The sequence below is a fragment of the Chiloscyllium plagiosum genome, unplaced genomic scaffold, assembly GCF_037043375.1.
Source record: "Chiloscyllium plagiosum isolate Xiang-an unplaced genomic scaffold, Cpla_swu_hap1 HiC_scaffold_4, whole genome shotgun sequence".
NCBI classification, from domain to species: domain Eukaryota; kingdom Metazoa; phylum Chordata; class Chondrichthyes; order Orectolobiformes; family Hemiscylliidae; genus Chiloscyllium; species Chiloscyllium plagiosum.
Genome location: NW_028270142.1, coordinates 132521070 through 132546769, shown reverse-complemented (window position 1 = coordinate 132546769; position 25700 = coordinate 132521070). Strand labels below are relative to the sequence as shown.

At 41.3% G+C, this 25700-nt stretch overlaps 1 protein-coding gene and 1 pseudogene across 2 annotated transcripts in view; both read left to right on the top strand.

Annotated features, from left to right (window-relative positions):
* Positions 1-25700, top strand: part of LOC122548766 (piezo-type mechanosensitive ion channel component 2) — a 782240-nt gene that overhangs the window by 718074 nt on the left and 38466 nt on the right. For both annotated transcript variants that reach the window (XM_087986703.1, XM_087986702.1), the window contains 2 exons: positions 5504-5741; positions 8631-8766. In XM_087986703.1, coding sequence (XP_087842829.1) covers positions 5504-5741; positions 8631-8766 — 374 coding nt within the window. The remainder of the gene's footprint in view (positions 1-5503; positions 5742-8630; positions 8767-25700) is intronic.
* LOC148150488 (uncharacterized) lies at positions 10091-10809 on the top strand (annotated as a pseudogene).

Genomic DNA, 25700 nt, shown 5'->3' with positions numbered 1-25700 from the left:
TCAGTTCATTGGAGGCAGTTCAGAGAACACTCACTAGGAAGATCCCTGGAATGGTGGAATTGTCTCAAGAGTGAAGGTTAAACAGGTTGGGACTCTACTGTTTGGAATTTAGAAGAATAAGAGGTGATCTCATTAATACATATAGTACTGTTAAGGCAATTGACAGGGTAAATGCGGAGAGGATGTTTCTCCTCTTGGGGGAGTCTAGGACCAGAGAGAGTCATCTCAGAATTAAGACATGCCATGAGATGAGGAGGAATTTCTTCTCTGAGGATTGAAAGTCTTTAGAAGTTCCTGCCACGAAAACCTCTCAAGCAGAGACATTGTATGCATTTAAGACTGAGATAGGCAGATTCTTGAGCACTAGGGGAATCAAGGCTATGGGAAAGGGCAGAAAAATGGAGCTGAGGAGTGTTGAATCAGTCATGATACTATTGAATGGCAGAGCAGCCTTGAAGGACCAAATGTCCTACTCCTGGTCCTATATCTTATAGTTTTATAACATAGTAACACTACATTAATTCACCACATTAAGTTTGTAAGCCCTATATCTGCTAATGGTACCTCAGCGTAACTTACTTCCAATAATTGTTTACAATCCTTTTTGTTCTGTCCTTATATGTTTCTATCTTTTACATATTCCTAATTTTTGCCCAATATAAGTTCCTTTATGTTCTATTTTCTTTACATTTGCATTAGTTTGTATCCAATTTTATAAAATCAGTATCTCTAGGATATATGTAAAAATGCCTTGATGATCTAAGAGTTTCCTTTCTTATTATACAGACAACTTTAACCATTTCAAGCATTATCTAGGAGCTCAACACATTATGAACCCATACTTCAGTGTCATTTATTATCACATATTACTTCATATGTTGTGACATACTCATCCAATCATAACTTCATACAAGTGGTTCTTTTATAACGCGATGGTTGCATTCATGTGCAAGCCTCTCTTATAGAAAAATCGTGCTTTAGAAGCAGCATTTAAAATATTGGCAATGTAATCATATTACAATCAATACACATTTTAAAAGTTTGCACTTTAGAAACAGTGTCCCCAATTCATCAATCACATTATATAGCAAATTTGCATTAATGAAATGCATGTTACTGCCAGAACCACTTGTACTTGTATTGGAATCCTAATATCATGTCACTCTTTCTAGGCTTAATTTATTGAAAAATCAAGATGCTGAACCTTGCCTTTTTTGGCTAAATCTGAATTGCTTTGAGTTTTTTGGAGGATTGTTTGCCATGGGTCTGAATTCTTTTACCGTATATGACCAAACTCACTTTGTTAACTTCTTACCTTGCACCTGTGTCATCTCTTATGACTGATTTCTACCCATCTGACTACATATTGTTCCCACAACTGCATACAACTCAGCAAATATCCACCCAAAGTCCAGCAACATTTATACCCACACCATCTTTGAAAGGTCCTGTGCACCTGGATAAGCTCTCACAATTATGCATTGCCCCTCGCTGGCAATGTCATGACATAGCAACCCCAAAGCCATGTTTTACATAGCATATAGCCAATATGGCTGACACTTCCTCGCACATACAACTCCATTCTCTCAACCTGGTTGCTCATTAACAACCTTGCCATATGCTTTATCTGTCCCAAGCTACATCCTATCTAACCAGCCTCTGTTGTCACTATTAATCAGTGTCCATTGCCTGTTGGACAGCCACAGCTTGTCATTGTCCAGTCAGGGAACATCACATACAACGAAGTAAATAGATAATTACAAAGACAAACTTGAGCTTTATTTACAGAAAGCAAAAGGGAACACAAATAAATTTAGCTAAATGTCACTCCATAATGCAAACCATTTTTCAGCATCATGACCAAAAGTTACTTTACAGTCAATGATTGTGTGTTTCATCCAGTTAGAAGCAGGTGTCAGTGTGGTTCTGTCTCCAGCACAGCTGAGCTCAGCTTGGATAATGAGAGCTTCTTTCTCCTCAGAAACATGGAAAACAGGAGAAGGATTAGGCCATGTGGCCCTTTGAACCTGCTTCATCATTCAATATGATCATGGCTGATCATCCAACTCAGTCCCTTGTTTCTCCCAAAGCCCTTTGATCCCTTTAGCCCTAAGAACTATATCTGAATCCTTCTTGAAAATATTAAATGTTTTTCCCTCAGTAGCTTTCTGTGGCAGATAATTTCACAGGGTCACCACTCTCCGGGTGAAGAACTCCCTCCTCATCTCAGTTTTAAATGGCCTACCCAATGTCCTTAAACTATCGCCCCTGGTTCTGGACTACCCAGTCATCAGGAACATTTTTCCTGTCCAATCCTGTTAAAATGTTATAGGTTTCTAAGAGATTCCCCACTTATTCTTCTAAACTCCACTGAATATATACCTAACTGATCCAGTTTCTTTTCCTATATCAATCCTACCATTCCAGAAATCAATCTAGCAAACCTTCATTGCACCCACTCCATAGCCAAAACATCCTTCCTCATGTGAGGAATTGGCCTTGTTCAAGAAAAGTTGTAAGGATGATCCTAGCAATTATAGGCCAGGTAATTTAATTTTGGTAGTATGAGACTTCTAGAAACAACTGTTCGAGATTGAATTAGTTATCACAGGTTATTACAAGGAGTCAGCACAGGTTTCTGGAGTTTATTTGAGGAGGTAGCAAAAAAGGTAACATTGTTGATGTGATATATATGGATTTCCAGAAGACTTTTGATACAGTGCTACATAACAGACTTCTGAAGAAAGTTATAGTTCATAGTAGAAAAAGTGACAGTGGCTAGGTGGCTACAAAATGTATTGAATGATAGATTACGGAGAGCAATAGTCAATGGATATTTTTTAGCTGGAACATGGTTTACAGTAGAGTTCTCTGGGTTTTTGGGATTGGGACCCTTGCTTTTCCTAATATATATTAATTATCTGGATCTAGGTATGCAAGTCACAGCTTCAAAGTTGGAAAAGACATGAAACTTGGAAGAATTCTACACTGGGTAGGATAGTATGGAACTCTAAAAGCAACATTGACAAGTTGCTGGACAGGTGGCAAATGATTTTCAATGCAGAGAAATGGAGGCGATGTGCTTTGGTTGGAAGAATATTGGAACACAATTCAAAATAGGTTGTACAATTTAGAGTGGAATAGCTTTTATTTGTCACTTCTACCAATATACAACTGATACAGGAGAAGCAAGACAGTGTTCCTCCAGTGCCGAGAGTGCTACATGGTCAGCACAAACTACATAGTTGTGCATGGCATAAAGTGCATAAGAAGTGTAAAGCACCCAAGTTAGAGTGTAACAGAGGGATGATGAATGATAGACATTTTTCTAGCAACAATATGAAAGAATTTCAGATGGGAAGGAATCCGATTATACTGGGTTAAATACCCTGATGGCTTGGTGGAAGAAACTGTTGCACAGTCTGGCCGTGAGAAACCGTATAGAGTCATAGAGATGTACAGCATGGAAACAGACCCTTCGGTCCAATCCATCCATGCCGACCAGATATCCCAACCCAATCTAGTCCCACCTGCCAGCAGCCGGCCCATATCCCTCCAAACCCTTCTTATTCATATACCCATCCAAATGCCTCTTAAATGTTGCAATTGTACCAGCCTCCACCACATCCTCTGGCAGCTCATTCCATACACGTACCACCCTCTGAGTGAAAAAGTTGCCCCTTAGGTCTCTTTTATATCTTTCCCCTCTCACCCTAAACCTATGCCCTCTAGTTCTGGGCTCCCCGACCCCAGAGAAAAGACTTTGTCTATTTATCCTATCCATGCCCCTCATAATTTTGTAAATCTCTATAAGGTCACCCCTCAGCCTCCGACACCCCAGCCTGTTCAGCCTCTCCCTGTAGCTCAGATCCTCCAACCCTGGCAACATCCTTGTAAATCTTTTCTGAACGCTTTCAAGTTTCATAACATCTTTCCGATAGGAAGGAGACCAGTACTGCACGCAATATTCCAATAGTGGCCTAACCACTGTCTTCTGCCAGATGGCAGGAGGGAGAAGAGTTTGATTGGGGGTTGTGCGGGGTCTTCCACAATGTAACAGGGTACAGAGCAGAGGGACATTGGTGTTATCCCTGATGAAGGGCTTTTGCCCGAAACGTCGATTTCAAAGCTCCTTGGATGCTGCCTGAACTGCTGTGCTCTTCCAGCACCACTAATCCAGAAATTGGTGTATATATGTCATTCAAGATTGCAGAACAATTGAAGAGTGTGGTTAATAAAGCATATTTGCATGATACTTGTTAAACCTCAGCTGCAGTATTGTGAAAAGTTGTGGCACTACATTTTGGAAAGGTATGAATACATTATAGGAAATGCAGAAAGGATTTAAAAAAATGGTTCCAGGAATAAGAAACTTCAGTTATGAGGATAGACTGAAGATGTTGGGACTATTCTGCTTGGAGACAAGAAGGCTGAGAGGAGATTTGATAAAGGTTTTCAAAATCACGAGTGGGCTGTATAGAGTAGATAGGGAGAGGCTGTTCCCACTTATGAAAGGAACAAGAGCAAATGGAAAAAATCTAATTTAAAGTGATGTTCAAAAGAAGCAAAGGTGATGAAAATAGTTGAGGTTACTAGTTCAGCCTCTTCCTCACCTGAGGCATGGTGATCCACAGATTAAGGACTGTGGTAACTTTAGCTTTACCACCACATCTGGAGAGGAAAAATGATGGCTGGGAGTGCACCCTCAGCCCACCTGTTAGCCTGGTACACTTCCAAAGATTCCCTGCCCCGTTTAACATCCCACTACCCCACGACAGTCCGTTTCTACCCATTCCCCCATCATGGAGACTCACCCATCATTTGGACTTCATTTATAATTCTCTTGTAAGAAAAATAATTTCACTAAAACATTGTTTTTGCATTCTTTTACATTAACATTGTCGGAACACATAAACAAAAGTTGGGCCATTCAGCCAATGAGCCATTTAATATGGTTATGGCTGATGGAACACTTCAGTGCCTTTTACCCACAGTATCCCGATAACCTATTATGCCATTGGTACTTAGAAGACATTGGTAGTTTTCTCTTCGTTATATATCTCCTAAGATTTTCATTTCTGTTGAAGTGACTGGAAAGGACAGTTAGGAGAGATGTAGGAAAGGGGCTAAATGGAATTAACCCACTTTACACTGACATCCAAACTTAGAATTACCCACTGGATGTAAGTTGTATGAAAAGGTCACAACTATTCAGAATGTTGAAATTGTTCAGTTCATGGAAAATAGTGAAAAAACTTCTATTCTTTGAATTTTCTTTTTCTTTTATGAATGATTGTCAAACGGTGCTTTCTATATATAACATATTCTAGGGATCAGGTTCATTGTAGTGCCAGTCACATTTGGGCTTATGGCAAGCAATACTAGATGACTTAGTCAATTATTATCACTTTTGTAGTATAGTCATGTGAGTGGTATTAAAATATTATTGTATTAATTGTTCTGGTGATGACTACATGCTTATTTTGTAAACATTTAATTCTAGTGTCATGGTTTATGGGATGAGGATGATAAGAATGAAAATGCCTCAGCTAAAGATGACATGGAAGAAGATCATCTGAATGAATCTCAGAGAAAGAACTCTCTAGGTTCTTTAAAATCAATTAATTTGCAAGCATCAATGGATTCCATACATGTTCATTTTCCAGAACAGACAAAAGCCAGAAGACCAAGTTCCACAGGTTCACAGATCTCAAATCGATCGTCACATAGATCACAAAGAGGTATGTCACATATTTTTCGATAATTGTGGTGTGAGAAAAGATGTGTGAAATTTTGAGAATGCTGGAACTTCTTAATGTAGTTGAAAGTGTTGTTACTTTTAGCTTATCTGCCAGCAAATGTAACCTTATAGAGCGCTCAGTGCAATAACATTAGCTGAGATGTTTGCAAATATAATTGAGCTATCTTTGGAAAACCTTTCAAATTCAATGGTTTGAAATCTCTTCAGGAATCAAATATGAGACTAAAACATTTTAATAAGTGCTAAGCATATTTATTATAATAAATATAATCTGGATTACATTGTAATAATGAATTCAATGTCATGGAGAGTAGGGAATTAAAGATAATTAATTAGCTCATATATAATTGATTTATAAGGAAGTAAATATTCAATAATTTCTAAATTGTTGGTCATATGTTCACCTTTAGATAATATGAAAATCTACATTAAATTTAAGAAACTTTTCAAGCTCACCTAGAAATCAACTTGATATTCAGACAAGATTCAACAAATACATAATACTTACAGTCCCACTTTGAGTTTATAATTGGTACATGTGTCTTTGTCTCAACTTTTCTTTAAAAGCAATTGAAGAGGAGATCATATTGGACCTCTCCAAGGTCAGCTGTGAAATGTCACTGCTTTTCTTGGACCAAATTCTGATTTCCAGAGATGTTTGTAATTTTACAGTCAGTCAGCTGTGAGAGTTCACTGCTTAGCTTTTGTTTTGATTTTCTTTTTGAACTCTACAGCCGTTCTCTGACCTCTCACGTGGTGTTTTCTGAAGCCAAGTCTCCTTCTGTCTCCTTCCTCCCATTAAAGTATCATTGTTATGATTTTTTTTTAGTTCCAAAACAAAGCAAAATCTAATAAAAATAGTGGTTACTTTTGGGAAAACTTCTGGAATACTAGATTCATTTCTGGTCTCCCTGCAATAGGAAAGATGTTGTTAAACTTGAAAAGATTCAGAAAAGATTTACAAGGATGTTGCCAGGGTTAGAGTGTTTGAGTTGTAAGGAGAGGCTGAATAGGCTTGGGTCTATTTTCTCTGGAGCAACAGAGGCTGAGGGATGACCTTATAGAAGTTTATAAAATCATGAGAGGCATGGATAGAGTGAATAGCCAAAGTCTTTTATCAGGGTCAAGATTTCCAAAGCTAGAGGGCATAGGTTTAAGATGAGAGGGGAAAGATTTAAAGTGGACCGAAGAGGAAATGTTTTCCTGCAGAGGCTGAAGCATGTATGGAATGAGCTGCTAGAGGAAGTGGTGGAGGTGGGTACTATTATAATATTTAAAAAGCATTTAGATAGGTGCATGAATAGGAGGGAGAATAGAGGGATATGGGCCAAGTGCTGGCAAATGAGATTAGATCAGTTTAGGATACCTGGTCAGCATGGACAAGTTGGACAAGAATTGAGGACAAAGTGTAGTGTATCAGAGTTCACAGGTTATATCGAAGTGAATGGTAAAGCAAATGTGCAGAGGACACTGAAAGTTTACAGAGAGATACAGATAGGTTAAGTGACTGGGCAAGGGTCTGACAGATAGAGTACAATATTGGTAAATGTGAGGTCATCCAGTTTGGTAGGAATAACACCAAAATGGACTATTATTTAAATGGTGAAAAACTGTAGCATGCTGCTGTGCAGAGTGACCTGGGTGTCCTTGTGCGTGAATCATAACAAATTGGTTTGCACGTGCAGCAGGTAATTAAGAAGGCAAATGGAATATTGTCCTTCATTGCAAGAGGAATGGAGTTTAAAAATTAGGAGGTTATGTTGCAGCTGTGTAGGGTGCTTTTAAGGCCACATCTGGAGTACTCTGTAAATTTTTGGTCACCCTAAGAAAGGATGTACTGGCACTGGAAGGGGTGCAGAGGAGGATCACAAGGTTGATTCCAGAGTTGAGAGTGTTGGCTTATGAGAAGAGATTGAGTGAACTCGGACAATTTTCATTTGAATTCAGAAGAATGAGGGGGGATCTTATAGAAGCATATAAAATCATGAAGAGAATAGATAAGCTAGAAGCAGGGAGGTTGTTTCTATTGACAGGTGAAGCTACAACCAGGGTGGGGTTGGGGGGGGTTGCATAGCCTCAGACTAAGAGGGAGCAGATTTAGGAGTTGAGGAGAAATGTCTTCACTCAAAGGGTTGTGAATCTGTGGAATTCCCTGCACAGTGAAGCATTTGAGGCTACCTTGTTGAATGTTTTTAAGGAAGGATAGATTTTTAACAATAAAAGAATTAAGAATTGTAGTGAACAGGCAGATAAGTGTAGCTGAGTCCACGAAAAGATCAGTCATGATCTTATAGAATGGCAGAGCAGGCTCGACGGGTCGGATGTCCTACTCCTGCTCATATTTCTTATATTCTTATGTTCTAATATCTGTTTCCATGCTGTATAACTCCTATGACCATACTTCATTTGCAATCAAGACATGTTAGTTTTCACTGGTCCATGAATGATAATTTTTAGAGATTTCTTTTCCTGCTGTCAGTGGAGATAAAATAGGATTCCAGTCTTTACTGTGAAATTTTATGAAAGACAGAATTCTTGGAAAATGAAAACATTTTTTTAAAGCCTGGTTCCAATACACAGTTAACAGTTGAAAAGTCTTATACTGTAAGGCTGTTTACAAGCTTACTATTCACAAAATTTTAAGTTCTCATACTGCCTAATTCTGCATTGAATTTGACACATTGATTGCTAAATTATTTGTTTATTTTCCTTTATGGAAGTACAGACTTTGTTTTTGTTAAATTATGTGATTATCATTCAACTGAGTAACTACTGATTATGCTAATTTCTTAAAACTAATCCTCAAAACTCAAAGTTTTGTTGCTAGTAAGTGTTTAATCAAGGTGATTTTTGCAAAAATTTCATATAGGTAGTGTAAGCACCCGAAACAGTAGTAGCCGAAAAGGAAGCGGGTCACTCAGTGTTCAACCGAAGAATAAAAAAGAGCTTTTATTGGAAAAAGTAAGGGAACAAATGATCAAGGCAAAAACCATTGCCATTGCAAAGTAAGTGATATAATTCTGATTTTGAAAATGTTTATCCATGCAGGATATCAAGATAGTTATAAAAAATTCTGTCATTTTATTAAATATGCGACACATTTACTGGAAGAACAGTGCTGTTTTGTGTTTAAATCCAGGTCAAGGAATTGGTTAAAATTTTCCTCCTATCATAATTATTGAGTTTGAACTACAAGTAGTCAAACAGTCTCGGTTCTAGTTCCTAATGATTATTGTAGAAAATAGATCCAATTCAGTTCAATACTAATTGCTGCAAGTTTGCCAATTGACTTGGATAAGCATTATTTATGGATCATCTTCCAGGAAGGAATAATACATGAGTAGACTAAAGAATTCTGCTCTGATCACAGGATCAATGTCATTTCTTGAACAAGTTGAGGAATTCTTTGCGATCATGCAATATTAATGTTCAATATAACAAGGAAATGTTATTCGCATTCAAGCACTGTTTCCCTCAAATAGACAGATGAAAACTCATTATTAAAGAAAAGAACTGTCTCTGGCAGCTTTGCTAGTACTGCAAAGCAGAATTTCCATGTAATGTTTTAAAATTTACGAGCCCTCCTGGTATTTTTAAAAATTCAGCATGGAGGTAAAGATCAGCTTTGACTTTTGTTCTTTTTTTCTTGAATAATAGAGGAAAGCAATAAACCCAAAGAACTTATATTTCTTCTCAGTAGAAGTGCATTTGCAGGATTCCCAAAGTAGCTCAGTAAAATCTTCAAACTGCTGGTGAAACATTGTGGAATGGTGACAAGGAGTATCTGCCTTTCTTCACCAGTTAAAAGTGCAATTATATTGTGAACAGGTGGATACAAGTTGCAACCAGTGTTATGACTTTCTTAGCTTATTCTGCAGTTGTGCTAAACGGATTGTGAAATTTGTGGGTTAAATATATGAATAAAACATATTAAATAAGATTAGATATCATGGATTTCAATATTTACCAGGTGATTTTGGGCCAGAAACCAATGACATTACAGGCAGAGTAAATTGTAAGAGATGGCTGGTCACCAATTTTGATCCCCAATTCTATAATCAGCTGAAAGCAAGACACATAGGAACAGCACCCACATTTGCAAAATCTTTCATGGAGGGTTTATAATTGTTAAAGAGGTAATCAAACCCAATTTATTGGCCCTGCCACATTTGACACAAAATAAACAACAGAGATGAAGATGGCGGCGACCCAGCAAGTCTGAGTCTATAGTGCTCCTCCCAAGACTTGGGTAAAGTGGGCCACCCACCCCCACCACACTCACCAAATCATTTAAAATAGCTGTTTAATTTAATTAGTTGTTTAGTAAAAATGACTAAAGGGAAGGGAGCCCGCAGCTCTCAGCAAGTAGGAACCTCTCCCCCACCCTCTCCTGCTGCAGCAGAGGCGTCCGCAGCCGCCCCAGGGGACTTACCTACAGTGGCGAGCCTCGTGGAAATCATCTCCAAACTGGATGAGAAGATTGACGCTTTCATTGAAGAATCCCGAAGTCGATGGGACTCACTCTTGGCCGCGCTGCAAAAGCACGACCGAGACATTAAAGAAATCTAGCGCCGTGTCGGAGGGGCGGAGCTAAAGGCCGCGACCTCCGAAACTACAGCGCAATCGGCCGTGGATCGGGTCCGGACTCTCGAACAGCGAGTCCGGACCTTAGAGAATCATATTGATGACCTCGATAATCGAGGTCGTCAAAAAAATATTCGTTTGCTGGCCCTTCCCGAACGGGAAGAGGAAGGCCAGCTTACAGCGTTTCTCGAGCAGTGGCTGCCACAGCTTTTAAATCTGGAAGCTGAATCAGGCCAGGTGAGGGTAGAATGGGCCTACCGGGTCGCAATACGCGGGCCTAGCTCGAACCAGCGTCCCTGCCCAGTCCTGTTCCAGCTGCAAAGCTATAGGGAGAGGCAGATACTCCTAGAAGCTTCTAGAAATCTTGGAAAAGATTCCCAAGCCATGATCTATAAAGGATCTAAGATCATGTTATTCCGGGACTTTTCCCCAGCTCTGGTCTGAAAGAGAAAGATATTCGATGAGGCGAAGAAGTGTTTAAGGAACTTAAATGTTCAATACTCCTTACGCTACCCAGCGACGCTACGCTTTAACCATGAAGGATCCGTGTATAACTTCGGATCGCCGGAAAAGGCTAAGGAATTTTTGGACTGTCTGAGATAAATTGTAAGAGATAATGGATGTTGGTTTGCCTTTCCCCCACTCCGGTTTATATCCCCCCCCGCCTTTTTCTTTTTTCTTACCTTACTGTTTAATATTATCTTGGGGGGTGGGGAGAGGGATTTATTTATTTGTTCTCTATTTAATGATTTTCTCCCCCCCTTGGGGTTTTTTTATTATTTTATGTATGTATGTGTGTACGTATGTATATATATATATATATATGTATGTGTATGTATATATATATATATATATAAGCCGGGGGATTTAGTTAACGTTGGTGGGGGAGGTGGTTACCTTATTCTATTTTACCTCTGTCTCTAGGAGCGGGGTTGTTTTCCCTTGTTATTTTGTATTATTATATTTAATTATTATTTATTGAGGTTGTAATTTTATAGTTATATATGTTTATACGGTATTAACATTACCAAATATATCCAGGTGTTGGTGTGGGTGGGGGGGGTCTGGAGGGTGCTCACTGTTAACTCTAGCTTTATATTATATCTGAATTCTCCTCATCCTATTGAGGAGCACCTGGGTCAAGGGTGGGGCATTGGTTGGGAGAGGATACGATGGACCTTTCGAAAGGAAGTGACACCCCCTGGGAACAAAGGGGAAATTCTCCATTTAAATACGTTTTTTTTTATTATTTAGAAATAGTTTTTTATTATACTGTTGTGAGTGTATTAGAGAGCCTTTATTTTTGTGAATTTTATATGCTCTATGCTCGGGATGTTCTGGATAGGATTTCCCCTCCCGAGGGGTCTCGGATTTGCCCAGATGATTATGGTTAAGTGGTGCACCCGGAATGTCAAGGGGAGTAATTCGCCAGTCAAAAGGAAGAAAATATTATCAAATCTTAAGAAAGAAAGAAATCTCAACAGGGTGGATTTGATCAGGCCTTTTTTCTTCCTTTAGCTCAAAAAGTAGGGGAGTTGTTATTCTTGTTCGGAAGAATTTCCCTTTCAAAATCCTAAATCAGATAAAAGATGAATCGGGACGATATATTCTGATTAAAGCCCTTATATATGGAGAGGAATATGGAATTTTAAATTTGTACTGCCCCCCCCCGGCACACCCCTTTAAATTTATAACGGAAGCCTTCTCAAAATTGATGGCTCTTGGTGCCCGTCATACAATTATAGGGGGAGACTTTAATTGTATTATGGATCCAGAAATGGATAGGATTCCCAAGAGTACTGCAGGAGTATCTCCCAGATCTAGACAATTGGTGGATCTGAACAAAGAATTAGGATTAGTAGATGTATGGAGATGTCTTCATTGCAGTAAAAAATTTTTCTTTTTACTGCAATCCACATAAATGTCATACCAGAATTGATATGTTTTTTGCCCCCTCGATTTTTTTAAATTCCATATCATCCTGTAAAATAGGTAGTATAGCAATTTCCGACCACGCTGCTGTATATATGGAAACCAAGGCGAGGAACAACGGGACATCCCCTCAGCATCGGCGTATGGACCCCTTCCTAATGAAAGATAGTAAATTTGTAAAGCACTTCTCTCAAGAATTTAAAACTTTTTTAGAAATTAATTTAGGTACAGCTAGCAACCCATCAATGATGTGGGAGACCATCAAAGCTTACACGCGAGGTTTGATCATCTCCTACTCAGCGACCCAGAAAAAATTAAAGGGAGAACAACAGCGTCTGCTCGAAGCTCACTTAAAAGCAGCTGAAACATCATACGCTGATAGACCTTCTGTTATCAAATTGCAAAGGATCACGGCCCTTAGGACAGCTCTAAACACACTACACTTACCCAAACAGCTAAGAGGGAAATATTATTTGCAAAACAAAGGTTATATGAATTTGGCGACAAACCAGGTAGATACTTAGCATTTCTTGCAAAGAAAAAAAAGGGCCCTTAAAAAATCACGTCTATCAAGGAAAGTACAAGTATTTTGATTCATGATCATAAAAAGATTAATGCTATCTTTAGAAAATTTTATTCTGATTTATATAAATCACAGGATGTGAAGACAGGACTAGGAGGATGCAATCATTTTTAAAAAATTTGACCTTTCCGGGCCTAACTCCGGAACAGGTATCGGTCTTAAATACTCCCCTAACAGTCCAAGAAATACTTGACGCAATCAGGCAACTTCAGAGCGGGAAGGCACCTGGCCCAGATGGTTTTCAAGCTGAATTCTATAAAGAATTTACAGAAATATTGGCTGGTCCACTTATGGACATGTATAACTATGCATATAGTCAGGGCTGTCTCCCGCCTTCGCTGAAAGAGGCAAATATCTCTCTTATCCTTAAAAAAGGAAAGGATCCAGAAGATTGTATGTCCAACAGACCAATATCCTTGCTAAATGTAGATTTTAAAATCCTTTCTAAAACGTTAGCATTGAGAATAGAAAGGGTACTGCTACATATCATAAAGGAGGATCAGACGGGGTTTATTAAGGGCCATAGATCATCCAATAATATTAGAAGGGTTTTGAATATGATTCAAGCCTGCTATCAGGGAAAGATACCAGGAGTAGTAGTTTCATTAGACGCGGAAAAGGCATTCGATAGGGTTCAATGGTCATATTTGTTTTACACATTGGAAAGGTTTGGCGTTGGAAAGGTGTTTACCAAATGGGTCTCAACATTGTATAGTGATCCCAAAGCAGTTGTGGTTACCAATGGATAAGGTTCAGATAGCTTCAGTGTGGGTAGGGGCTGCTGTCAGGGATGTCCTCTCTCACCATTGTTATTTACGCTAATAATTAAACCACTACCAGAAGCTATACGGGCTGATCCTAATATAACGGCCCCGAGGATTGGTTCAGGTAAACATAAAATTACCCTTTATGCAGATGATGTTCTTCTATTCCTCAGTAATCCTCTGATGTCCGTACCTTGCTTAATCCAAGTTATTAATACATTTAGCGCATTCTCAGGTTGTAAAATTAATTTCTCAAAATCGGAGGCAATGCCAATGGGAGGCCTTGCTATGATACCCCACTTAATGTTTGTGAGAAGATTTGTAGCTCGGGTGCTCGTTGCTGTGGTTCTGTTCGCCGAGCTGGAAGTTTTTGTTGCAAACGTTTCGTCCCCTGTCTAGGTGACATCCTCAGTGCTTGGGAGCCTCCTGTGAAGCGCTTCTGTGGTGTTTCCTCCGGCATTTATAGTGGCCTGTCCCTGCCGCTTCCGGTTGTCAGTTTCAGCTGTCCGCTGTTGTGGCCGGTATATTGGGACCAGATCGATGTGTTTGTTGATGGAGTTTGTGGATGAGTGCCATGCTTCTAGGAATTCCCTGGCTGTTCTTTGTTTGGGTTGCCCTATAATGGTAGTGTTGTCCCAGTCGAATTCATGTTGCTTGTCGTCTGCGTGTGTGGCTACTAGGGATAGCTGGTCGTGTCGTTTCGTGGCTAGTTGATGTTCGTGGATGCGGATCGTTAGCTGTCTTCCTGTTTGTCCTATATAGTGTTTTGTGCAGTCCTTGCATGGGATTTTGTACACTAATGTAGTGTACAAAATCCCATGCAAGGACTGCACAAAGCACTATATAGGACAAACAGGAAGACAGCTAACGATCCGCATCCACGAACATCAACTAGCCACGAAACGACACGACCAGCTATCCCTAGTAGCCACACACGCAGACGACAAGCAACATGAATTCGACTGGGACAACACTACCATTATAGGGCAAGCCAACAAAGATCAGCCAGGGAATTCCTAGAAGCATGGCACTCATCCACAAACTCCATCAACAAACACATCGACCTGGACCCAATATACCGGCCACCACAGCGGACAGCTGAAACTGACAACCGGAAGCGGCAGGGACAGGCCACTATAAATGCCGGAGGAAACACCACAGAAGCGCTTCACAGGAGGCTCCCAAGCACTGAGGATGTCACCTAGACAGGGGACGAAACGTTTGCAACAAAAACTTCCAGCTCGGCGAACAGAACCACAGCACCCCACTTAATGGACGGATCCCATTTTCCCATTCGTTGGTCCCTGGAGGGTTTCTTATATTTAGGTATTTTTATTACCCTAGTATTTGGTCAGTTATACAAGGCTAACTTTGTGCATTTACTGGAAAGGATAAGGCAGGACCTCCAGCGATGTGGAGACCTTCCAATTTCCTGGCTGGGTAGAATAGCACTAATTAAAATGAATGTCCTGCCCCGATTCCTATACCCTATGAGAATGCTTCCGGTGATGCTGCCGAGGCTGGCACTACGTAAGTTATATGGCTGGTTGGGTTCCTTTATCTGGAATCATGGACGGCCCCTCATTAAGCTGAAGAAGCTACAGCTGCCACAGGCAAGGGGAGGATTGGACTTCCCAGATTTTAGGAAATATCAGTTAAGTTCCCTATTAAGTTACATAGCTGATTGGGTCTTGTCTGATCCACAATTAATCTGGCCGGATATCGAGGCTTCTCAAATAAAATGCCCACTTATTAACCTTTTATTTTCAGACAAGAGGAAAATCATTACGGATCACTGTAAAAACCCTATAATACTAAACACAATTAAAGCTTGGAATATAATGCGGCAAAATGAGGGCAACTCACATAAAACATCCCCCTATGCACCGATAGTGGGAGCATGGGGATTCCAACCGGGGTTTACAGATGCCACTTTTAAACTCTGGAGATCCAGGGGTATCTCATGTCTAGGGGACCTATTTAAAGATGGGTCCTGATGTCTTTTGAACAGCTGCATCAGAAATTTGGATTACCTAATGGAGATCTCTATCGATACTTCCAAATTCGAGACTATATACAGAAGAAGACTACATTATTAGATAGTCTTTATAAATCAGATAGAGAATGTAGAGTACTACGACCAATGGGGGTATCCTCCATCAGTACTATTTATCATTTACTACATGATGAAGTATCGGGAGATATGGACAATCTCCCGACAATCTGCTTAAAACATGGGATCAGGAATTGGGACTAGAAATCTCTATAGAAACGTAGAATGACATTTGGGAAAACGCCAGAAAAATCACCATCTGTAACAGAACTCAGGCTATCCAGCTGAAGATACTTCATAGGGCCCATATAGCACCGGATAGATTGGCAAAATTTAAGGCAGGAGCATCTCCAATGTGTCCCAAATGTAAAATAGAGGTGGGCACTCTTGGACATTGCTTATGGACCTGTCATAAGATCCGTAGATACTGGACTAAAGTAGCAAGTAATCTGACAGAAATTTTAGGAACGGAAATTAAAGTGGACCCTGTATCTCTCCTTTTGGGCTTTTCGAACTTTCCCTCCTTGGACATGCACAGGAAGAGACTATTTTCTATTCTCTCTTTCTGTGCAAGGAAAAATATTTTGGTAAACTGGGTGGCTGAGGGCCCCCCTGGACTTTCAAATTGGCACAGGTTAATTATAGAATGTATTCCCCTTGACTTCCTTACAAATATGGTGCACCGAAAGACCGAATTATTTTATAAAATATGGCAGCCCTTCTTGAATTATATGAATACAGATATTTCGGCTATCCTAACAAGGGCTTTTATTTAATTGAGATTACGAACCTGGCTGGTCCGGGGCCCCTTGGGAGAGGAATCCCGCACGAATACGGGTTTTGTTACATTTGATGTTAACACATTCCGACATGTATCTCACTCCCCAATTTCTGTGTTATCTGTTGGGTTTTTTTCTCTTTCTCTTATTTGAATAATGTAAGAGACTTAAATATACACTCTGATTAGTTGTAGGTTAGATTAGTAGTTAGTTGAGTTTTGTTTTTTTTTCTTTCTCGGTATTTTTCTTTTGTTAAATTTTGGTAATTATATATTTAAGATTTAATTGTATATCAATGTTTGTACTTGAGAGTTTTGTTTATTTTTGTAAACTTGAAAAAATGTTAAATTTCTAATAAAAATATCTATATAAAAAAAAATAAGAGAGATGGTGGAATCAGTGACCCTGCAGCTTTAAAGGATAGCAATGAGGCAGCAGCTGTTGTTATTGTTACATTTGGCAGACATACAGTAAAGCGATTTACTTTTCTTCCTAAGAATGGCAACCTTGAGATGATTGTGCTTCTGGAAAGCCATTCATTGGAGGCGGGTCTGAGAGACAAAAGAATCTGGGCAGTGTTGTAGAACCTATTAGAATGTGTCCTAATCAGAAAGACTGTGCCATGAATGTTATATGTTCTAGAGAATGTTCCTCCAGTGAGAAGGAGAATTTGAGAGGTAGAAAATGCAGACACAAAGATTGGGAGAGCAACAATCTCCTGGCTACTTGCAAGGACAATTTCATAAAGGCAAATTGGCAAAAGACTGCAGTGGTAGCTGCAAGCAGAACCCACATAGAGCTGTGGGGTGTCCTATCAAAGGACAACTCCTGTAAGATGGTGGAGCAACAGTGTCACTAAAGACGTGATTGGCCCTGAAATGTCACAACTGATATGCCTGATGGAAGTGGAGATGTACTGCAATTATATTGGTGATCATCTCATGCAAGTGGTTCATTGTGGTCCTGAATATCTATAATTTTGATTCCATCTAGGAGCCCACTGGATGTATCTGTGTAACCCTCAATCATGTGTCAACCAATAGAATTCTGCCTCAGGACAACCAATCACTGCATACGTTTCTGAATCCGTGTGGACTGTCAGGCCATGGGGACAGAGTCAGTATTGTTGATTTTCACAATGTCATCTCCTACTCTTTGGAGATGAGCAAGTGTCAGCCAGAATAGGCAGCTTTTTGTTTCTATGGTGGACCTTAAGAGATAATGGAATAATTAGTGTTTTTTTTACTCATAGATAGGAGTCCATGGAGTCAGCAAGATAGAACATAGAACAATATAGCGCAGAACAAGCCCTCGATGTTGCGCCGACCTGTGAACTATTCTCAGCTCATCCTCCTACATTATCCCAAAATCATCCATGTGCTTATCTAAGGATTGTTTAAATCTCCCTAATGTGGCTGAGTTGACTACCTTAGCAGGTAGGGCATTCCACGCCCTTACCACTCTCTGCATAAAGAACTTGCCTCTGACATCTGTCTTAAATCTATCACCCCTCAATTTGTAGTTATGCCCTCTTGTACAAGCTGATAGGAAAAAGTCTTTCTCTGTCTACCCTATCTAATCCTCTGATCATCTTGTATGTCTCCATCAAATCCTCCCTTAGCCTTCTTCTTTCCAATGAGAACAGAACCAAGTCTCTCAGCCTTTCCTCATAAGACCTTCCCTCCAGACCAGGCAACATCCTGGTAAATCTCCTATGCACCTTTTCCAATGCTTCCACATCCTTTCTGTAATGGGGCGACCAGAACGCTACACAATATTCCAAGTGTGGCCGCACCAGCGTTTTCTATAGTTGCAGCATGATATTGCGGTTCTGGAACTCAATCCCTCTACCAATGAAGCCTAACACACCGTCTGCCTTCTTAACAGCACTATACATCTGGGTGGCAACTTTCAGGGATCTATGCACATGGACTCCAAGATCCCTCTGCACATCCACACTACCAAGAATCTTTCCATTGACCAAGTACTCTGCCATCCTGTTTTTCTTCCCAAAGTGTATCACCTCACATTTAGCTGCATTGAACTCCATTTGCCACCTCTCAACCCAATTCTGCAGTTTATCCAAGTCCCCCTGCAACCTGTATCATTCTTCCAAACTGTCCACTACTCCACCGACTTTAGTGTCATCTGCAAATTTACTAACCCATCCACCTATACCTGTGTCTAAGTCATTTATAAAAATGACAAACAGCAGTGGTCCCAAAACAGATCCTTGTGGCACACCATTAGTAACTGGACTCCAGACTGAATGTTTGCCATCAACCACCACTCACTGCCTTCTTCTAGAAAGCCAGTTTCTAATCCAAACTGCTAAATCACCCTCAGTTCCATGCCTCTGCATTTTCTCCATCAGCCTACCATGTAGAACCTTATCAAAGGCTTTACTGAAGTCCAAATATACCATGTCAACTGCCCTACCCTCATCTACATGCTTGGTTACCTTCTCAAAAAACTCAATGAGGTTTGTGAGACACGACCTGCCCTTAACGAAACCATGTTGACTATCTGAAGTCAAATTGTTGCTTGCTAGATGATTATAAATTTTATTTCTCATAATCCTTTCCAAAACCTTTCCTACAACAGAAGTAAGGCTCACTGGTCTATAATTACCTGAGTCATCTCTGCTGCCCTTCTTGAACAAGGGCACAACCTTTGCAATCCTCCAGTCCTCAGGTACTAAACCTGTAGACAATGACAATTCAAATATCAAAGCCAAAGGCTCTGCTATCTCCTCCCTAGCTTCCCAGAGAATCCTCGGATAAATCCCATCCGGCCCAGGGGACTTGTCTACTTTCACTCCTTCTAGAATTGATAACACCTGTGCGTAACTAACCTCGATCCTTTCCAGTCAAATATCTCGTACCTCACTCTTCTCCTCTACAATATTCTCCTTTTCCTGAGTGAACACCAATGAGAAATGTTCATTTAGCACCTCTCTGATCTCTACAGGGTCCACACTCAACTTCCCACTTCTGTCTTTGACTGGCCCTATTCCTACCCTAATCATCCTTTTATTCCTCACATACCTATAGAAAGCTTTAGGGTGCTCCTTTATTCTATTTGCTAAAGACTGCTCATGTCCTCTCTTCGCTCTTCTTAACTCCCTCTTTAAATCCTTCCTAGCTGATCTGTAACTCTCCATCGCCTCATCTGAACCATCTTGCCTCATCAACACATAAGCCTCTTTCTTCTTCTTAACAAGAGATGCAATTTCTGTAGTAAACCACGGTTCCCCTACCTTATCACTTCCTCCTTGCCTGACAGGGACATACCTATCAAGGACATGCAATATCTGTTCCTTAAACCAGCTCCACATTTCGATTATCTGCATCCCCTGCATTTTGCTACCCCATTCTATGCATCCTAATTCTTGCCTAATCGCATTATAATTGCCCTTGCCCCATCGATAACTCTTGACTTGTGGTATGTACTTATCCTTTTCCATCGCTAAACTAAACATAACTGAATTATGGTCACTCTCTCCAAAGTGCTCACTTACAAGTAAATCAAACACCTGGCCTGGTTCATTACCAAGCACCAGATCCAGTGTGGCCTCCCCTCTTGTCGGCCCTTCGACATACTGTGTCAGGAAACCCTCCTGTACACATTGGACAAAAACTGATCCATCCGATGTACTCGAGCTATAACATTTCCAATCAATGTTGGGAAGTTAAAGTCCCCCATAATGACCACTCTGTTCCTTTCACTCCTACTCAGAATAATGTTGCTAATCCTCTCTTCCACCTCCCTGGAACTCTGCGGAGGCCTATAAAAATCTCCAAACAGTGTGACCTCTCCTCTCCTGTTTCTAACCTCAGCCCACACTACCTCATCAAAGACGAGTCCTCATCAAAAGTTCTCTCAGCCACGGTTATACTATCTTTGACTAACAAGGACACGCCTCCCCCTCTTTTACCGCCTTGCCTGTTTTTAATGAAAAATCTAAACCCTGGAACCTGCAACATCCATTCCTCACCCGGCTCCGAAATGGCCACAACATCGAAGTCTCAGGTACCTATCCATGCTGCAAGCTCACCTATCTTATTTTGGATACTTCTGCCGTTGAAGTAGACATACTTCAAACCACTTCGCTGTCTGCCAGCACATTCCAGTGACCCTGAAATCCTGTCCCTGTCCTTCCTACACTCATCCTCCTGTGCACTGCAGCTACACCCCCGGTTCCTATCCCCCTGCTGAGCTAGTTTAAACCGACCCGAATAGCACCAGCAAATTTCCCTTTCAGGATATTCGTATCCTCTGGTTCAAGTGAAGACCGTCTTATTTGTACAAGTCCCACCTTACCCAGAATGAGCCCCAATTATCCAAAAACCTGAAACACTCCCTCCTGCACCATCCTTGCAGTCACGTGTTCAGCTGATATCTCTCCCTATTCCTTGTCTCGCTATCACGTGGCACGGGTAACAATCCAGAGATAACAACTCTGTTTGTTCTAGCTCTCAGCTTCCACCCCAGCTCCCTGAAATCCTGCCTTACATCCCTATCCCTCTTTCTACCTATGTCATTGGTACATGGACAACGACTTGAGGCTGGTCACCCTCTCCCTTCAGGACCCCAAAGATACGATCCGAGACATCACGGACCCTGGCCCCTGGGAGGCAACACACCAACCGCGAGTCTCGTTCGTTCCCTACAAACCTTCTATCTAAGCCTCTAACTATTGAGTCCCCAATGACTAACACTCTCCTCCTTTCACTCCTTCCCTTCTGTGCAACAGGGACAGGCTCTGTGCCAGAGACCTAGGCCCCACTGCTTGCCCCAGGTAAGTCATCCCCCTCAACAGTATCCAAAATGGTATGCATGTTTTTCAGGGGAACGACCACAGGGGATCTCTCCACTGACTGTTTTCTCCCCTTTCGAACAGTCACCCAGCTTTCTTCTTGCCTAGGAGTAACTACTTCCCTGTAACTCCTGTCTGTCACAACCTCTGCCTCCCAAATGATCCAAAGTTCATCCAGCTCCCACTCCAGTTCCCTAACACGGGTTTGGAGGAGCGACAGTTTAGATTAGATTACATTACATTACATTACAGTGTGGAAACAGGCCCTTCGGCCCAACAAGTCCACACCGACCCGCCGAAGCGCAACCCACCCATACCCCTACATTTACCCCTTACCTAACAGTATGGGCAATTTAGCATGGCCAATTCACCTGACCTGCACATCTTTGGACTGTGGGAGTCAACCAGAGTACCCAGAGGAAACCCACGCAGACACGGGGAGAACGTGCAAACTCCACACAGTCAGTCGCCTGAGGCGGGAATTGAACCCGGGTCTCAGGCGCTCTGAGGCAGCAGTGCTAACCACTGTGCCACCGTGCCGCCCACAAGTTGGGTGCACTTCCTGCAGATGTACTTGGATGGGACACTATTGGTGTCCCTGGCCTCAAACAACATGCAGGAGGAACATTGCTCTCCCTGCACTGCAATCCCTGCTAGTCCCCTCGTCAGAAAGTAAAAAAGAGGCGCTTATCTGATATGTCCCTGGTCTTTAAGGTTAGAGGAGGTGGTTGGATGGGAGGCCCTACAAAGGTAGGGTCTCAGGTTGAGAAGACACTGACTTATATAGCAGGACGGAAATAAAAATAAGAAGTCCCTCCTTTCCCAGAAACCTCTGCTCTCTGACTTCAAATTTAAAAGCACAAATCAGTGACTCACCGCTCCCGACAGACCCCTGGTGCAAGCTCCCGCCCTTCGAGTTGCTGCTGCCGCTGAAAAACAGAAATGGAGGACTCACATCACACATCTCACATCAATGACTGCACTTTGTAAGAGACATGTACACCATTCTTCATGCCAACAGCGAGTTGATGTATACTTCTGCTATACCACTCCAGCCTCTTTGCTATGAAGCAGCAACCCTGATTTCCTATCAACTCAAGAACCTCCTCAGCCATGGAATTCAGGTGGCAATGATTTGGAATTCACCATTGGTCTCCAGTCTTTCCCTGGCATTCTGATCTCTCTACACCCATGGAACACAGAAAATAATATTAGTAGCTGAACTAGAGCAAACATAAGGCCGAATCAATATGCACTTTTTTGCTGTGTCTGTGACTAATGTCATGTCTATGGCAATAGGACACTTTGGCAGGACCTTCTAAGAATCAATACTACCAGACTCATGTACCCAGGCAGAGCTGCAACTATTCTTTTCCAATTAGATGCTGCATGGTGACTGGTAAATTTTCGGTCCCAAACATTCACACGCAATTCCTCATTCAGATTTACTTGCTGTTCGCCATGGGGAAATGTGGTGTGGTATTTAACTTTGCAAAGGGGAGAAATGTTTTGTTTCACTTAAGGTACTGCAACTAGGTTCTTCCAATAATTACACAGTTGCTGACCTCATCTTTGGTTTTTGTTCAGTCATGCTTGGTTATACAAAGCATTCTCCTTCTTTCATCCAGCCTTTCCTGAGTAACCCAGGGAAGAGCATGCAGGGAGTTGTCACTCAAATATTGGGCCAACAAGATCTTGTTTCCACCATGCTGATAAGTGATTTTCTACCTTAATTTCCTGTGATGATATTGTGGAACATTGTGGGGAGTCAAAGGCTCTTGGATATTGGGGAGAGGAGTATGGCTGAAAACCCCTGGATGCAGCGGCGGAGGGAGGTTTTTGGTGTCTCTTTATCCTGGATTTTGGCTGGCCTTAGACTTCACAGGGTGCTTTACTGGGTGATCACTGAAGTAAAGACCATTCAAATCAATGCTTGGAGTACACCACTGTGAGTTCCTTGCCAACATTTCCAACTTTCATTGTCTTCAGCAAACTAAAAGATGCCTCAGGCTTGCACCATTTCCATTTACCTTCGCAAGGACTAACAATAGAAGTGGTTTTCTTGAATCTTTACAAAATCTGAGTGCATGCTGCATCTTTAGTGAACACCTTTTCTTGTGTGTTTGCCTTGCATGAATATTGTTGCAGAAGTGATGGCACTAGATTTAAATGGCTGAAACCATCTAATGGAGAATAGGGGCAAGATGATTTCTCATTTTTTCTACCTCTCATCAAACTGCAACCAGATTTGTTTTCAAGAAGTTTCTTACACCTTGACTTTTGTGACCATGAGTTTTGAGCTTGAACAGATACAAACTAGGCTGTCTCATAAGTTTAAATTGAAAGAAAGAATAAACCTTCATTTTTTTTTCTGCATCCACAACATAAGTGCAACTGCTTTTCCAATCAAAATTATAGTCAAGCCGCTGTAGTAAAGGTATAACTTGCAGTTAAAGAATAAGCCAACTTCTTTGCCTAATGTGAATCTCTTCCTTTTCCAAGCAAGATCTTTGGTGGCTTTTGACCTAGGTTGGCTGCTTTGAGCTGTTCTTGTGACTTCATGAAGAATTTCCTATTATAAGCAAGTTTCTGTTATGTGCCCACAATATTGATGTTTCTCTTGTCTACGTGAATAGCTTTTTAGGCCAAACAGTTGCCACATATTTGGGTATGAAGTCAGCCATCTGTATCTTCTTGAAATAAAATGACCCCTTGGGCAGTACAGTGGCTCAATCATTAGCACTACTGCTTCACAGTGCCAGGGACCCAGGTTCAACTTCAGCCTTGGGCAACTGTCTCTGTGGAGTTTGCACATCCTCTCTGTGTGGGTTTCCTCCCACAGTCCAAAGATATGCAGTTTAGGTGGATTGGCCATGTTAAATTGGCCATTGTGTCCAGGGATGTGTAGGTTAACTGGGTTAGCCATGGGAAATGCGGGGTTACAAGGAAATGATAGTTGAATCTGAGTAGGATGCTCTTCAGGGAGTTGGTGTGGACTTGTTGGGCCAAATAGCCTGTTTCCACATTGTATGGATTCTATGAAATCTTTGTGGGTTTAAATTTGCCGACAGCAAATCTGATGACTATTAAACCTCAGTTTCTGCAAAAATATAATCAGTTGTAATCATCGCAGGGAGGATGTTCCTGATGACTGTGGAATACGAAACAAGAGGTCACAATTTGAGGACATGGGATAGATCTCTTAGGACAGAGATGATGAGCGATTTCTTCTCACAGCAAATGGTCAGCTTCTAGAATCCTCTGCCAAAGACAGTGTTTGAGGCTGAAACAGTGACCGTTTTCAAGAAGGTAGTAGATAAAGTTCTTTAGGGCTAAAAGGATCAAGGGTATGAGTAAAATGCGGAAACAGGGTACTGAGTTGGATGAGCAGCCATGATCATATTGAATAGTAGAATGGTCTTGAAGGGTCGAATGCCTACTCCCACTCCTAGTTCTGTTCTTTCTATCACAGTACTAACAAATAATCCATTCCATTTCGATTTACCTTCAATAGAAAGGTCATTTGATTTTAAAGGCTTTCTAGAGATATGCCCAGACATGGGTTAGTCCCTGACTGTGCTGAAAATACAGAAGGTCATCCCACCCTGGCTCCCATCCTTGTTAAAGTGAATTGTTGATATTTTGTGCTCTCTTTCAAAATAAAATTGTCCATCATCTTCATATGTTCATGTGCAAATGCTGCAGGTGTAAAAAGGACCATTATTTAAATTACAGAGAAAGCAAATCAGTTTTATTATAAGCTAACTGCCAATTCTTTTATTATGAACAGGAGGCTAGAAGAACACTGCAAGCCAGGTAGCATCAGGAGGCTCAGAAGTCAATGAAAGGAACCTTTGGGTTCGGTGGTGGATGTTGGATGAACCAAGTACTGTCGGAGGGAATAGTCCTTGTAGAAGGCAGAGAGGGGTGGGGAGGGTTGTATCTATTTGGAGCTGGCGGAAGTGTTTGAGGATGATGCATTGGATATGGAGACTGGTGGGGTGGTAGGTGAGGACAAGGGTAACTTTATCTTTATTGTGTTGGGGGGGGCTTAGAGCAGTGGAGCAGGGAATGGAGGTGGTGTGGCAAAGGGCTGTCTGAATGACGGTTGGGGGAAAAGCACATTGTTCAGAATAGGTGGACATCTGGGATGCTCGTGAGTGGAATGTTTCCTCATCTGAGCAGATGCAGTGGAGGCAAAGGAATTGGGAGAATGGGATGCTCCAACAGTACTTGGTTCACACCACCCCCACCACCAAACCCCCAGGTACCTTCCCCTGCAACCAGAAAAGATGCAAATCCTGCTGGTGCACCATCCCCCTCACCTTCATCCAGGGCCCCAAACAGTCCTTCCAGGTGAGACAGAGGTTCACCTGCCTCTCTTCCAACCCTAGTTTAATGCATCAGGTGCTCCCAATGTGGTCT